At 45.1% G+C, this 15,854-nt stretch overlaps 1 protein-coding gene and 1 non-coding gene across 3 annotated transcripts in view; one reads left to right on the top strand and one right to left on the bottom strand.

Annotated features, from left to right (window-relative positions):
• The first annotated feature begins 260 nt into the window (after positions 1 to 260).
• The window catches only part of PYGL (glycogen phosphorylase L), a 32,548-nt gene continuing 16,954 nt past the window's right edge, over positions 261 to 15,854 (top strand). Inside the window, exons 1-5 of one of the 2 annotated variants that reach the window (XM_058666426.1) lie at positions 261 to 619; positions 4,816 to 4,917; positions 7,152 to 7,230; positions 10,024 to 10,127; positions 15,627 to 15,758. In XM_058666426.1, coding sequence (XP_058522409.1) covers positions 377 to 619; positions 4,816 to 4,917; positions 7,152 to 7,230; positions 10,024 to 10,127; positions 15,627 to 15,758 — 660 coding nt within the window. In that variant the 5' untranslated portion in view covers positions 261 to 376. The remainder of the gene's footprint in view (positions 620 to 4,815; positions 4,918 to 7,151; positions 7,231 to 10,023; positions 10,128 to 15,626; positions 15,759 to 15,854) is intronic. The other variant, XM_058666427.1, reaches the window with a different exon arrangement.
• Positions 11,626 to 11,727, bottom strand: LOC118759297 (U6 spliceosomal RNA). Its single transcript, XR_004996101.2, has one exon. It is a non-coding gene; the product is annotated as a U6 spliceosomal RNA (small nuclear RNA).

The following is a 15,854-nucleotide window of genomic DNA, read 5'->3' as shown; positions in this document are numbered from 1 at the left end:
TGACCCAGTGAGTCCGTCGACTCCGGAGCTGCGGCGGGGGGGCCACTGCAGCGCACGAGGCGACAGTGGCCTCGACAGCACCGCATGCAGACTTCTGTGAAACGTTGGCGTGCACCACGCACTGCCCCACGCAGGCTCTCCAGTCGCAGCGGGGGGGAGAGAGACGGGCCTAGGCGGCGATCCCCAGCCGCCCTGGCCACAGCCGGGCCCACCCCTCCGGACTCGCGGTCAGCACGGTCTGGGGCGGAGACGAGGGCGGTGCCGGAGGCGGGCTCCAAGCCCCAGGCTCCTCAAAACGCAGCAACTGCCTCGGGCCCGTCCCATCCCGTCCTGTAGTTTCTGTCTGCCAGGGCACCGCGTTCTGTGGACTACAGTCATGGCGAAGCCGCTGAGTGACCAGGAGAAGCGGCGGCAGATCAGCATCCGTGGCATCGTAGGCGTGGAGAACGTGGCCGAGCTGAAAAAGGGCTTCAACCGGCACCTGCACTTTACGCTGGTCAAGGACCGCAACGTGGCCACACCCCGCGACTACTACTTTGCACTGGCACACACGGTGCGCGACCACCTCGTGGGCCGCTGGATCCGCACGCAACAGCACTACTACGACAAGTGCCCCAAGGTACGGGGCTGGCTTTCTACTCCCTTGACACTCAGCCTGGATTTGTGGGTAGACACAGGTTTATCCCAGTGGGAAGAGAGGAGGGAGTAGGCCGTGCCGCTGAGGCAGGACCCCTACCCACCCCGAGGATGGGAAGGGCTGGAATGTAAGGTTCCTCGAGACGCCTTGGCCAATCTGGGTGGAGGTAGAGGGCTGGGCACAGACGGCAGGATGTGTGCAGGGTGAGGGACCAAGGCGGCAGAGAGCCATGGAGAGTGTATGGTGGGCCCGTGTCTGCCTGGGCAGAAGCAGAGGGAGATCTGGAAGGGTGGGGTGCAGGTGCGTTGCAAAGATAGGGTGACCCTCTCCTGGGGCCCTGAGGGATACCTAACAACACAGATGAGGGTTTGGCAGATGGAAGGGTATGAAGTCTGTGTAGCTCCAGTGTCCCAGAAACTGAGATTTTGAGAAACGAAATCCTGACACACAGGCGCTACTGGTAGGACTCCCACCCCAGAGGGCACGGCCTCCACCAAAGGGCGAAGCTGCTAAGATGCAGCCTTAGCAATCACAGTGGATCTGTAGAAGACACTTTGTGCAAGCACTTACTCACTATGTATGTGGTTTTGGGATTTATTTCAAAGGCACAGTAGTAAGGACAAGGAGAGAAAGAGAGTGTGTGCGCTTCCAGCCACTGGCTCACTCTCCAAATGGCTGCGAGGACCTGGAGCTTCTCCCAGTCAGGGACCTATGGCTGGATCCCAGTCTCCCACATGGGTGGCAGGGACCCAAGCACCTGGGCTGTCGCCTACTGACTTTGCAGGAGTGTTAGCAGGAAGCTGGATCTGAAGTGGGGCAGCCGTGACTCCCATAGGATATATTGGCATGGAAGCTGCAGTGTAGCTTACTAGTTCCTACCTCCAGCTGTGGGAGACCCAGATGGAGTTCCTGGCTCCTGGCTCCTGGCTCCTGGCTCCAGCCCTGGCTCCTGCAGGCATCTGGGGAGTGAAGGAGCAGATGGATGAGATGACTCTCTCACTCTTCCTCCCTTCCTCGCCACCCCCTTCATATAAAGAAACAAACATTTTTAAAACCACAAATCATTATTGTTCCCAAATCTGCCCTGTCTTCTGTGTGCCTGATTTTCATGTGGATACCACATGCCAGTCAATCAGACAATGAAACTTTTCTCCATGAGCCTGCTTCCTGTATTCCCCAGTGGGTTGCCATATTTCTGTTGGTTTGCCTTCAAATTGCCACTGCCCTCCATGCTCACTTCCTGTCTGCTTAAGGCCCTGACAACTGGTCCCCTGCCACAGACACTAAGGGCTATTCTGTTCCCAGATGCAGTAGAGCTGGTGACAGCCATGACCATGACTGGCAGAGGTGTTGTGTTTGGCCAGTCAGACACTTTTCTCCTAATTTTCCATGCTTTCAGGCAGGGTGTAACCACTACAACTCTTGGCCCAGGAGTCTTCAGAGTTGTCTGTAACCTCCATGACACCCTTATCCTCCCTGTCTGGTTACAGACGGCATTTGAGTTCACAATCTCCTCTCAATGTGTGCATGGTCGTCCAGTTAAGCTTTGTAAAGGAACACTTCTTGCCCTGTCACTTGCTCCATTGCCTGTCTCGGTCCTTCATTCAACATGCATAAGCCTTCTTGGTCCAGGTGAACCTGTCCTGCCCATCTGATCTCCCATACCCCGCTGTACCTACTGTGCTCTCCAACAAAACCAGTGCCCACATCTGGGCATCTGCTCGCACTGCACCATTCACTTATAAGGACTGCCTCTCTCGCTGTGTGTCTCTTTGCCCAACTCCCACCTGTCGCAGCCACATGGTTGCCACCTCTTGCACACACGCTTCCCCAGGTCCACCCAGGTCCTCTGATTCCGACTGGGAACAAGTTAAAGAATAAGGTAGACTTTTCAGTGCTTGTGTCCTTCTTGTTTTATCTTTAGAAGCCTTCTGAAAAAGTTAACATTTGCACCCTGAACAGAAAATGTTTGTGATGGTGATGCAGAAATATCATTTGTAAGGCATATTGTAGATAACTCAGATATTTTAATGTTAGGTATTGTCATCAATATTGGTAAGTCATTCACTGAGAGATCTATTTTTCAAGGTCTTGTGTATTCCCAAATATAAGGTGAGTTCCTCCTCTCCCAAAGTAATATTTGTGAGAAAATAGAAATTCACCTTAAATCTCCATCCTCATAAAGCCCATCAAATAAGGCTCTGTCATTTACGTCCTGTCTTAAAAGGTCTTAAGTTCACACTCATTTAAATCATTAAAAGAGAAGCAAAAAACTATAGCTCAGATGCAGCCTGAAGACTTCAAGTGCTAGGTAGACCGTGCATTTATAAATAACCTTTTTTGAACTCTCTTAAAGGAAACTGAAATCATGATTTAATTGTAGAAAAAACGGGAATGCAGATAAGGAAGCAACTGTGCTGTTATGCAAGCGAGTGTTTGTGGTTGAGATACTGTTCCTGTGACAGCAGAAGTTTCAAGGGCGTGAGCCCCAGCCGGGAACCTCTGTGGGGTCCTGCCCCTGCTTGCCTTCTGTCTGTGCCAGGAAAGGTGCTTTTCCCCAGTCACACTAACATGTCAGCTTGGCTGATAAAAGCCCTAGTGCCAGCAGTGAGGCTGCTGACTCAACCTGGATGACGCCACTTGACTTTAGACAGCAGGTTGGATCCCGCACTGTGGCCTGAATGTTGACTGCTGTTCCATGAGTTGCCAGTAGGGAAGAACAGAACTCCTCAATTAAATAATATTGTATTGTCCTATGAGGAGTCTTGCAAATGTTCATGGAAATGCATGGTATACAAAAAAACAAACAAACAAAAAAGCTAGGCATAAACCTCAAGCATTTTTTGCATCGAAATAAGCGTGTTTTTAATTCTTTTTCTACTCTTTATATGAGTAACCAAGATAGTAAATGTTACCCCCCCCAAAAAAGTATTATGCTGAAGCATTTTCATACATTTTTCACATTTTCGGGGTGGCCAAATCTCTTTCTCTTGCGTTGTTATGAAAACAAGGAAGTCTCTGAAGTTTGAGACAGATTTATACTGCTGTACTTACAGATTTCAGTGGTTCTGTGTGTGGCAGAGAAGACAAGGGCCACAGATAAGAGATATCTTAAGAAGAGAAGATGTTAACACATTAATCTTATTTTTTTAATGAGTCAACGGCACTCGTATACAGGTTTAAAAAAAGTTTTAGGTACATCTGATCTTTGTACCTCTCCCTTGCAATGCTGATAAAATGTACCTGGCTTTGACCAGGTCAAATAGTTTTCAAGTCAACAGAAAAGCCTCTGCTTTTACCAGAAATCTGAGCTGGTCTTCTCACTCAGAAGAAACTCTCCCAAGTACATAGACTTGCTAGAATGATCTCAATTCCAAAAGTAATTGCAAACTTACTTGAACTACTCAGTCACGGAGGACTGTTTTGTAGCAGTAGAGCAGGATGCAGTCAGTCCTTGTGTTTCTTGGATGATGTGACATTCTGCATCTGACCCTTACCCTCAAAATCACCTAGAAAGATTTTATGAATGAATCAAGAGCTACAGTGGTCTGACTTCTGTTTGTCTTTTATTCCTGAGCCTAATTTATAAGAAGAGGAAAGAAATCCAGACACTAGTGAATGTGGGATTAGTTTGCTTTAGTGTTCCTCATTGGGGTTAAAAATGTACTGAATACCAAATTCTTTTGTCAAAAATTGCATATAAACTGGTTTCCTAAAAGCTTACACTGCAACATGTCTGTAGAAGTTTCACCCTGGGCTGTGTTCAACTAATCTTGGTTTTTTAAATTCATATTGGTGGCCTGACATATGATCTTGTGATGTTCTTTAAAGATTGATGATTAATTGATTGATTCCAAAGGCCATGGGAGAGAGAAAGGGAAACAGAGAAATAGCTAGATATCTTCAACCTTCTGGTTCACTCCCTAACTTCTTAGAACAGCCAATACTGGGCCAGACGGAAGCAAGGATTCCAGAACTCCATCAAGGGGACTCATGGGAATGCAGGAACCCAAGCCCTTGGGCTACAGTCAGCTGTATCCCAGGTGCAGGAGCAGAAACCTGGACTGGGAGAGGGAAATCTAGGACTCGGCCTCACTGCCCACCTGCAGCTTTGTGTGTTTGTGCTCACAAAGACTAAGCCCGTGGAAGAAACCTGACCTCACTCTCCTTTGTTGCAGAGAGTTTATTACCTGTCCCTGGAGTTCTACATGGGCCGTACATTACAGAATACCATGATCAACCTGGGCTTGCAGAATGCATGTGACGAGGCCATCTACCAGGTACCTAGCCCCACTATTGGCTCATCCTCGCCCCTTAAACTGCCATTTCACTTTAGGAAATGAAATGAATTTTCACTCGGGGACATGAAACAAAGAAAAGAAGGTTCTAAAAAGTTGCCCTCCTTCACTGACATATCCAGATGTGAGGATACAATGCAGTATGCATCTCTACTTCCAGACTAAAGATGGACTCCCGATTAAACTGTTTACCACATGACAACAGAATGATGGACTCTCTGCCATTGTCCATGCCCACAATAATGGTCATATGACTGTGTATGAAGAACTATAGTAATGATATAAGGGAACTTGGTGGGCGGGGGTGAATTGGGGAAGGGATAAGGGAAATCCCAGGGGCCTATGGAACTGTATCATAAAATAATAATAATAATAATAATAATAATAATAAATAAAAGATTAAAAACAAAAAAGTTGTCCTCCTTAAAAGGAGGGGTGAGGGATTTTCACCCTAAGGTGCTCTGTTTCTAGGAGCATATATAGTTATTTCTTATCTAAGGTTCAAGTGTCTCCATTACCAGAAACAGTTAGTCCTTAGGCTTTTTGGTGATGGTGTTGAAAGAACAAATTTGTGTTTGCAAAGAAGCAATGTAAGGGACTCACTGTCTTTCCCTACATATGAGTTTGTCCCCTATGTGGCCAGCTGGGCATTACTAGGAGCTGATATCCTTCATGTAGGTTGAATATTTCCTGAGGAAGCATTTGCAACTCCTATCCACTTCCCTTTTCCTGTGTCCCCTGATATCAACTGAAAATATCAGCTGAAAATAACTCCCTTAGCATGGCATACTACTGGGCAGTAGGGGAGGGTGAAGGGACCTTTGTGTGTCTGCTTGCTCAAAATTCATAACCCCATATTAAAACTCTTGAGTGTTAGCACTAGCAGTTGGCTTGTACAAGGAACTCAAATAAACTCCAGACACGAAGAACAAATCCAAAAGCTGCTTCAACAGAGTACAGAAGCAAAGCCGTGTTTGAACTCATAAGATTGAGTCATCAGGACTTGGCCCAGAAAGCAGCTGGAGCATCCACTTTGAGAGTAGTTACACCTTAACGTGTGTTTAGAGATGGGGTTGCATGATTTTCAACTAAGTACACAGTCATTTCACAAGAGACTATACTTTAGCCAGGATGGGGCTAGAGCCTTATCTAGTAGATAGAGAGCAGGCCATTGAATTCATCTGACTGTCAGCTTCCCTGTTGTAGGATGTACAATCCGGAGCTAATTCCAGGGCTGCCGAAATCCAATACATGTCCATGGTGGTGCTAGTGCAGAAGTGGGGAACCCTTTTTTTCCCACCCAGGGCCCTTTGCATATTTCTAACATTACTCATGGGCCATGCAAAAATGATCACCTTATAAAGGAACCTACTGTGGAGTAAATGAATTTTGATCCCCACCTGAAGTTGCCTTAGCAGGACCACATGGAATGACTTTAATGGGCATTATGACCATGGCCAAAGTTTCCCTATCCCTATGCTAGTGGATTCTAGGTGTAGAATTCTTCAATACTGTGAAACAGGGATATTGCTAGCAACCAGTCCCAGTCATACCCACGTCCACAGATGTCCCTAGCCTCCCACAGCCTCCTTGTATCCACCCCAGTGCCTAGTGAGGGCTTTAGACCTATCTAGCTAGGCCACAGAACTGAGGATTCTCTGATGGCCATGAGGCACCAGGTCTCAGGTAACGACCCACTGACTGATTTGTTAACAACTTTTGACCCTGCCAAGTAAATATTCTGTCATGAAACAATGAACTTTAGCCCATCTTGAAACTTCTGACCTCACACTTGTAGATCATTTTTTAAATTCCCTTAGCTTAATCTTTGTCAGCCTCATATGGACTGTGTCTAAGGCTTTAACCCAACAACACCAAAATTAGGTGTTTTTTTTAAATGATAATGGTGGAAGGCTTATGGAGAAATCTTGACCTAGATGGTTCTGATAACTTTCTTTGTAGGATCTTGTTGAATTCACAATCCTAAAGGAGATAGGTTCTATTGTCTTCCACTTTTTTTTGGGGGGGGGGGGTCATAGAAACAAAGCATGCAGAGTTTGAGTTGCTTCCCCAAGGCCATTCAGCAAAGAGGTAGTAGTCAGGAGTGGACATGTTACAGGCCATACTCTTCATGCTGCTGCTGCACCGTCCTGGGCAGTTGGCAAAATGGCCTGCATTCATGTCTGCTTCCATCAGCGTTTTCCTTTCATTGGCAGCTTGGATTGGATATGGAAGAGCTGGAAGAAATTGAAGAAGATGCTGGACTTGGCAATGGTGGTCTTGGGAGGCTGGCTGGTAAGTGACAGTATCACCATGTGAGGTCATCTGATGCTTTCTGAGGTGCCAGATACTTAGAGGAACCTGATAGGTGCCCTGGAAGAACAGCAAGGTGTAACCTGTTTGTGCATGTATTTGTTGTTGAGTTTGCATTGTGATTTGGTCAAGTATAGACTAACAGTCTTCTCTACAATCTAAGGGAACTTGAACAAAAGACACATTGCTTAAAACCTCACAGATAACCAAGTCTGTCCTGTGTGCTTAAGAATTTCCAAAGTGGCCCTTTTCCTTCACTCATGTGTTCACAGCTGCCCAACTCACCTGTTTGGGTGACATTAACTAAGCTGAAAGTCTTGCCATATGCACTTGATAACTTGCTTTAATAATAATGTGTTCATATGAATGCAATTTGAGTTCCTTGCCTTATTCAGGGAATTATTAGCAAGAAAGAGGAAAAATTTAAGGACATAACACTACCTCCATTAGTTTAGAAATAGGCATCTCTATAATCATGCAATTCCATACCTTGATCTTCACTCCAAAAAATTACTCAAACCTATGCACAAGGAGATGTAGTAAGAAATTATAATGCTATTTGTAGAGCAAAATATTAACTATAACCTAATTTTTCAAAGAATAAAATTAATCTACAAATACTTCCCTGAGTAGATTGCTAGATTCAAAGAAAATAAAACCGTGTGTGGTGTCATGCCATTTGTGTTGTTTAGAAAATTAAATATTGTCTCTAAGTATGTATATACACAAGCAGAAAAAAATTGTGGAATTTTAAATACTAAACAATAACTCCCTCTAGAAAAGAGCATAACTGAGGGTCACAGCTAAAAAGGATGTAAACATTTAAAATTTTTTCTGTAATAGCTTACATTTTAAATGGGATATATCAATATATTACTTATGAAATTTAAATCTAATGATAAAATATTACTAATAAATATATATTAGGTCATACTCTCTGAAAACAAATGTATTTTTTTTCACTTAGCACTGGTTTGCCATCAATTAATTTTGCCATTAAAATGGTTTTATGGAAAACCATTTGCATCACGTCCATGCCATCTAATCCTCACTGCACTACTAGTGGTGTGCTTCAACACTGCCATTAGAATTACAACAAAGCACAGAGACACTGCCTGGGTATCCTTGCCTTGTTCTGGTGAAATTATTCCCCAAGTGAGGAGCTTTAGCATTTCAATTCCTGTTGCACACATCCGCATTCTCTGGGTATTTCTCAGTTCAGATTCCAGCACCTACGATCTAATTAATGTCACCCCTTTGTTTGTACCCATCCAAAAGGCAGATCCCTGCCCAGCCCATGGATAGCTGTGCTGGATCAGGCTCTTTGCCGTGAAGTCACAGAAACCCCACCAGAACACGGTTCAAGCAACCGGGCCCGTGTTTGCACAAAATGAGAGCTCTGAAGAGTGGCCCATTCCTAGGCTAGTTAATTTGGCATCATGATCATGTGAGAGCTTTAGGTCTGGCATCCTGTGGACTTCTAGTGCCTCCCTGTAACAGTGGCTGCATCACTGGTGAAGGAAGCTGAATCCCCATGCTTTGCCTGGAGGCCTAAAGCAGCCAAGTAAGACTCACTGTCTCCTTCACATGCCCTGTGCATGTGGTCATCTTCTATTTGAGCAACAGTGGGAATCTGTTGCAAGCAGTCTGCTAATCCTCCAAACCTTATGAGGGAGTCACGTGGCAAGTGTACATCCCTGGGGCTGTCTTTTCATTTTTCAAAAAGATTTTTTTTAATTTGAAAGGAAGAGTTAGACGGAGAAAGATATTCCAATCACTGGTTTGCTGCATCAGAGGGTCGCAAAAGTTGGGGCTGGGACAGGCTGAAGCCAGGAGCTGCGAACCCAGTCTGGGTCTCCCTCATGGACCCCAGGGCTCTAGACTTGGACCATCTTCTGTCTTTCTGGGCACACTAGCAGAAAGCTAGATTGAAAGCAGGGAAGCTGGCACTAGAACCTGGGTTGCTAATGGGTGACTGTGTCACAAGCAGCAACTTAACCTGCAGTACCACAATGCCAGCCTGGAAGAGGCTGCCCTTTCAAACAAGGGCCATGAAGATAACTTATTTTCCTAAGGGAGGCATGGAAGTAGGTGTTTGCCACAGTGGTTAAGTCACCACTTGGGATGGCTGCATCCTGTAATAGGAATAGTTTGTATCTGAGCTCCTCTGCTTCCAATCCAGCTTCCTGCTAATGCCTTCTCTAGGAGACATCCTATGATGGTTCCAGGACTTGGGTCCCTGCCACCCACTTGGGGCACCCAATGGGAGCTCTTGGCTCCTGACTTCTGCCTGGTCCAGCCCTGGTTGTTGCAGGCATTTGGTGGATTAACTAACAAATAGAAGATATCTCTGCATCTGTCTCTCTGACTCTCTATTGCTTAAATTCCATGGAAATAAGCATTTTTTTAATCCTCAGTTTTAAAAAATAAAAGAGCACATGACCAACAATTGGCCTGACCTTAATATAGATCAACTTCCTTAATCTGTTTCAAGACGTATACCAGTATATACACAGAGGTTACTTTTAGGTGATGACATAAGTTATGACACTTATTTTATTCTTTGGACATTTTTAGATTGGCTAACATTTCTATAATATTGTCATTTAAAACATTTTTTTAAAAATCAGTGCTTATTGTTCAATGGTCTCCATGCTTTAAGCTAAATATGGTTTCTCAGAGAGAGCTGTTTTGTAGCTACCATAATTTTTAGGTGAAAGATTTGAAATTATCACCTAAATTAATGGTTCTTTTGCCCATGTTCTGTTGAATTAGCCTGCTTCTTGGATTCCATGGCTACACTGGGGCTTGCAGCCTATGGGTATGGCATCCGATATGAGTACGGCATCTTTAATCAGAAGATCCGAGAGGGATGGCAGGTGCGTGAACAGCTTTCCCCATTGTGTGTTTCAAGCACTTGTCTTTCAGAGTACTGTGAGTGACTGATGCTCCAGGGACCTCTGACATGTCCAACAGGGAGATTTACTCATTCCTACGCCATGTGATTGGTGTCAGTGGATACTGCCAGTCTTGTTTTGCGACTCTGAGCAGAGTCCACTGATATCATTCATCACCAGGGGCAAGGCACCCAGCACAACACCTCCTTCATGAGGGGCTCTAAAAGCATTTCTTGTGGACCACCGATTGTGGATCTGACTGGATATGACATCCTGTTTTCTACAGCATGAAAGTGGGAGAAGCACATCTTTGAGCTCACGGTCACCCTCTGGAGAACCCTAAGAACATATGGTTGTTCTGTAGGGGAGGAAATGGAGTCTCTGAAGAAACAAAGTTAGCCCAGGTCACACTGCTGGTCATGGTTGGTCTGTGACCAGAGTAACAGGTGCACACTTCCGTGTTCTCTGTACATTCAGTCCTTCCTTCCTGAATGAGCCTCTCTGCCCAGACACATAAGCTCAGTGTCCTAGTCAGGTTACAAGATGAAATCAGGGCATCTGATTTGCAGCCATGTCAAATAAATCTTTCATAAATCTAAAGATTATCACTGAATGTTACATAGAAATTTGCACAAATCTGTACCAATGCATCGGCTCTTACTTTACTATAACCAAGCCACATTCTTAAGTGTGTGTTTGTTTTGTCCTTTGAAGCCTATGAGCAGCTCCAATGTGGACCATTGTCACTGGTGCCAAGTGTGGGCTAGGGTTTCTGTCTCCTTACGTTGTCTGTACGTGTGCATCATTGACTGGATTCATAGATGTGATTTTCAAAAAACCTGAGCTCTCTGAGAGCCTTCTCTCCCAAGACTAAGTCCAACAGGAGAGCACTCAGGGTCAGGAGGGAACCAACTGGACTGAACATGAGGGAAAGATTGGCTCACTGAGAAAAAGGGTGGACTCTGCTACCCTCTGTCCCTGCTGCTAGGATGTGGGCACCCTCTAGGCCAAAGAAAGGCGGAACTAACAGATCTGGCATGGTGATAGAATTTAACAAGGTTAGAAGGACAATATATCGTAAGAAAAGCTTGTGAATGTGGCTAAGTGCTGTGTATGTTCCACTATCCCTAAAGAAACACATTGGGAGATGGCTGGGTACAGAAGCTAAGTTTGGGTCCTAATTTCAAATTCAACCTCTAATTGCAGCACAATGCCCTCAGAAAGCAGGTGGTTACCTGGCTTCTCTAAGCTTCAGTTTTCTCATCGGAAAATGGAGGCACAAATTTTGTAGAATTATGATGAAAGCATGTAAGATAACTAGCACACAAACGCGTGCTCAGTAACAAGGTTTACTTTACTTTGAAAAATCTGAGATAAGCAAAGAAATCAAAATATTTTATATGAAATATTAATATAATCATTGCTACTCCTTAGTGACTTTCAATGAATGGGAAGGTGTTTGTTTTCATTTTTTATTGTTAAAAATACAGAATGCAAATTTGCGTGTCATCCTTGCTCAAGGGCCATGCTTATCTCCTCTGTGTCATTCCAATTTTAGTATATTTGCTGCCAAAATGAGCACATTTTCAAAAGTAGGATATAGAATGATATGAATAGTGTATCTTTAACTACTCAAAGGTAGCCAAAGTAGAAAGGAAAAACACTGGAAAAAGCACAGCTCACATCTCTGAGCAATGAATTACTGTCCCCTATTTGCTCTTCTACCTGTCTTACGTTACACAAGAAATGTGTTTCTAATCAGAAAAGGGAAAGACTTGGCTCCCTTTCCAATAAAAACCATCCAGAATTCCAGACTGAGAGCCTGGCATAGCAACCGCAATGTCAGTAAGACTGCCCAACCTGCCCAAGCAACCCTCATGAGGTATCCATTTCCAGCCTCTGGGGGTGTCCTATGTGGTGGTACTTTCCACACCTCAGCAGGTGGAAGGATTTCATTTCTTATGATTTAACTACTAGTGTATGGAAGATTTAAGAGGAACTCAGGAATCTCCAAAAAAGATTTTCTCAAGTATATCTTCCCCCTTGCAAATTTCACGAAGTCACTCTTTGTTAATTAACCCTAGTTTGGCTCCTGTTAAATGGGCTTTGTTCCAAGAAAATTTTCTTTTACCTTCTATCTGACAAGGGAAATACGTATTTCCTGTGTTCTAAAAAAGAAAGATCAAATAGGGTTTGCTAATTCAAAGTATTCCAAAGGCAGCCTCATTAGCCATCACCCCTGTTTCATCATGACTTGAAATGGAACTAGCAGAACATAGAATTCTACTTCCTACCTCGGTCACTTCAAAGAATTTGGTTTTAAAGGGAAAACATATAATTCATACCACAAAAAGAAACCACTTCCATCAAACCAAAAGCACCTGCCGTGAGGGAGGCAGGCAGTCTCTTCAGATCATCGCCATGGCGTTCTCAGGAGTATCACTGCCTTACAGGGGCAGACACAGAGGAGGCTGGTGAGGACTCCCCAAGCTAGGAAGATTTGTAAAACATGCGGAATTTGGAACTTTTGAGCATCTTCAAGGAAGATTTGCAGTCAGAAAGTATTGGCCATGAGTCCCTCTAGGGAAAATTTTGCTAAAGTCGCTGAAACTATAGACTTTGACAGCTTATCAGCCACAGTCCTTAGAGAAAAGATTTGGCTCCTGTGAGGCAAGGCTGCTGCTACACCCTCAGCTGAATGCCTGCAGTCACTCCATGGTTCTGGTTAGAAAGACGTTCCCTGAATATGAATCAAATGGGGTCTTCCTGATGAACCCCTTTCTCTCTCTCTCTCTCTCTCTCTTTCCCTCTCTTTTACAATATGGACCAAGCCTGTCCTGTTAGTCACAGCCAAACAGCTCATAGTAACTTTGCAAGCTTCTCATGTACACTGTTGAATTCTTGCTATTTCCCAGAAACATGTTCGATTATTTGCCATGTTTGTTGACTCTTCTGAGAGTTGTCACTGGTTCTTCATGTGCTCTGTGTCCCACGATTGAAAGGAAAAGTGTTTCCTAGGATAGTCCTCTGCCAGAGCTCCCTGAGCTGACCCCTGCCCTCCTTCACCACCACTCGGAAACCTACTGCACTGAGTAATTTCCCCAACAGCTGCCAACTGCAGGCCACCATCCCCAGCCCAGTCCAGCCCAGCTGGCATCATCATTCTAGAGATCCACATTTTCTTCTATCAGTCTTGTGTGGCTGCTGTGGCAAGAGGGCTTTCACAGGCCCCGGGGTGCAAAGGGAAGCTTTCCTTCTACCCTGCCCCCCTTCAGATGACTGCACATCTGGGGATCACTGGCTCCTTAGGAATCTCAGGTTACAGACCAAGTTGTTACCTGACTGGAAGAAAGCCAGTAAAGGGCAGGTGCAGCTGCATCCTGCAACTTCTGTGAATAGAAAGGAGGCAAGGACAGTCAGTCTTCTCTTTCTAACCCCATCTGCTCAGACTGGCTTGTGCTTACAAAGCAGAGCTGGTCCTTCATCTCTGTGAGCTCTTCATCCATATCAGCCACACACAGACTAAAAATACTCAGGAAAATGTTGCTGCTGGGCTGCAGATATGCAGGCTTTGTTTTTGGTCATTATTTCCTCAACTGTACAGCGTAACTGCAGTCACTCAGCGTTTGCTTTGTACTGAGCCTCTGAATTACTCTAGAGATGATTTAAAGTGCAGGAGAGGAGGCCTAGAAGTTGTATGCTTACACCTTTTTGTATAATACTCATATAATACTTGAACATCCATGGGTCTGGGTATCTGAATGTGGACATGGAACCAATTCCTGTGGACACTGGGGACTAACTATACTTGCTTTGCATTCTGACCTTAAAACTAGCCTTGTAAACCAGACAGGGTGGTGCACCAATTCTTTGGCTAAACAGCAAGGAATTGGAAGAACGGCAAACAAACAAGGTTTCCTACAGAACTCATGAACCCCATGAAATGAAAACCACCCATCACTAGGCAACATCTGATGGCAATAAGAATAATCTGCTGACTTGTCCCTCTGCTACTTAACAGTGAATTGCTCCAAGAGCAGATGTAGCCTCTGACCTCCTTATGAACTGGGGAGTGTGCTACCAAGGGTGCTCCAGAACCTGCAACTTCTCTCATCAGATGACAAGTCATCCTTCCCTCCTGCACATGATTTTTGAGAGGAAGATTGTTGCTACTGCCCCCTGCTCTTGTTTCTTGCAATGCCTTCAGGTGTTTTTTTGCAACATCCCCTGAGCTGAAACAAGGCCAGAAGGCCTAGGTTCCTTCCTGTCCCCAGGAAGCTCTGTTCACAGTGGTGGGTGTTTCTACACCCACAGCCTACCCTTGCAGTCCAGCCTGCAGTCTTTTGTAAGGCCCCCTACCTTGCTCCTTTGCTAATCTCAGCAGTTATTTGCTCTAGGGTTTATCAACATGAGCTAGTGGACTTCTTTTCATCTGAGAAGCTTCAACTGCTTCCTTGTTAGAATTGTATTTCTTATTTCCCTTATGTTGGGTGGCACGAGTTTATGCTTGAATTACAGGAGTAGTGATTGACTTTGTATGATCCTATGGCTCCTGGCTGCTTTATGTACTCTGGGGACACACAGCATCAGTAGTTCCCAGGAACTTGCTAGAATGCCACCTTGGGGGCCTGGTTTTATGCTGCAGAGGGTTAAGCCACCGTCTGTGACAACAGCATCCCATACAGTACTGGCTGTTCCACTTTCCCATCCAGCGCCTGCCAGTGTGCCTGGAAAGGCAGCAGAAGATAACTCAAGCATGTGGGCCCTGCCAGCCACATGGGAGATCCAGATAGAGTCACAGCCTCCTGGCTCAGCCCGGATTCTCACAACCATTTGGAGAGTGAACCATGAATGGAACATCTGTCTCTCCATCTTTCTGTCTGTAATGTTGATCTTCAGATAAATGAATCTTAAGAAAAATAATAATGCTCATTTGAGACCTGTCCCCGGGCCTACTGAGAATCTCCTTTTCAGCAAGCTGGGGTTTGCTGGTTCACTCATGCCTCCCCCAGCCTTGCCTGTTCTTTGTCCTGTTTCTGAGAGCCCCTCCTGCCTCTAATTCTCCTCACAACTCCAGCTCATCTGCCTGAGAATGTCATTTCCGTGAGCCCTCCTCTCAGCCATTATTATTGCTGGTAGCAAATGTTAATGGGCAGCTTACTAGCTCTCTTGGTGTAAAGTACTGAGTGATGCTTGGATGAATGAATACATATGTCTCAGCTGCCATAACTGTTGACATTAATGTTTGTCTAATGTCTCAAAAGCAGTAACTGTTTTTTTTTTCCTCTTGGTACTGTGCCTGAAGCAGGCATAAAACACAACTTGTGATCATGACTTGTCATAACTTTTAAGTAAAATCTTGTAGGGGCCAGCACCATGCATAGTGGGATAAGCCTCTGCCTATGGCATTGGCATCTCATATGAATGTACTGTTCTTGTGATAGAACTGAAGGACTACAGTGGCCTATCCTCTCTCTACAGGTAGAAGAGGCGGATGATTGGCTCAGGCACGGAAACCCATGGGAGAAGGCCCGCCCTGAGTTCATGCTGCCCGTACACTTCTATGGAAAAGTGGAGCACACCCCGACCGGGACCAAGTGGGTCGATACACAGGTACTCAGATGTCCACCTTCTGTATAGCACAGCCAGTGGAGGGTGCGTTTGCTGTATGGCATACAGAACAGTGAGGGTGTGATAATGAGTAGAGTG

The sequence above is a fragment of the Ochotona princeps genome, chromosome 6 (genome assembly GCF_030435755.1).
Source record: "Ochotona princeps isolate mOchPri1 chromosome 6, mOchPri1.hap1, whole genome shotgun sequence".
Taxonomy (NCBI): Eukaryota; Metazoa; Chordata; class Mammalia; order Lagomorpha; family Ochotonidae; genus Ochotona; species Ochotona princeps.
Note: the sequence above shows the minus strand (reverse complement) of the source record. Positions and strands in the feature narration are given on the sequence as shown.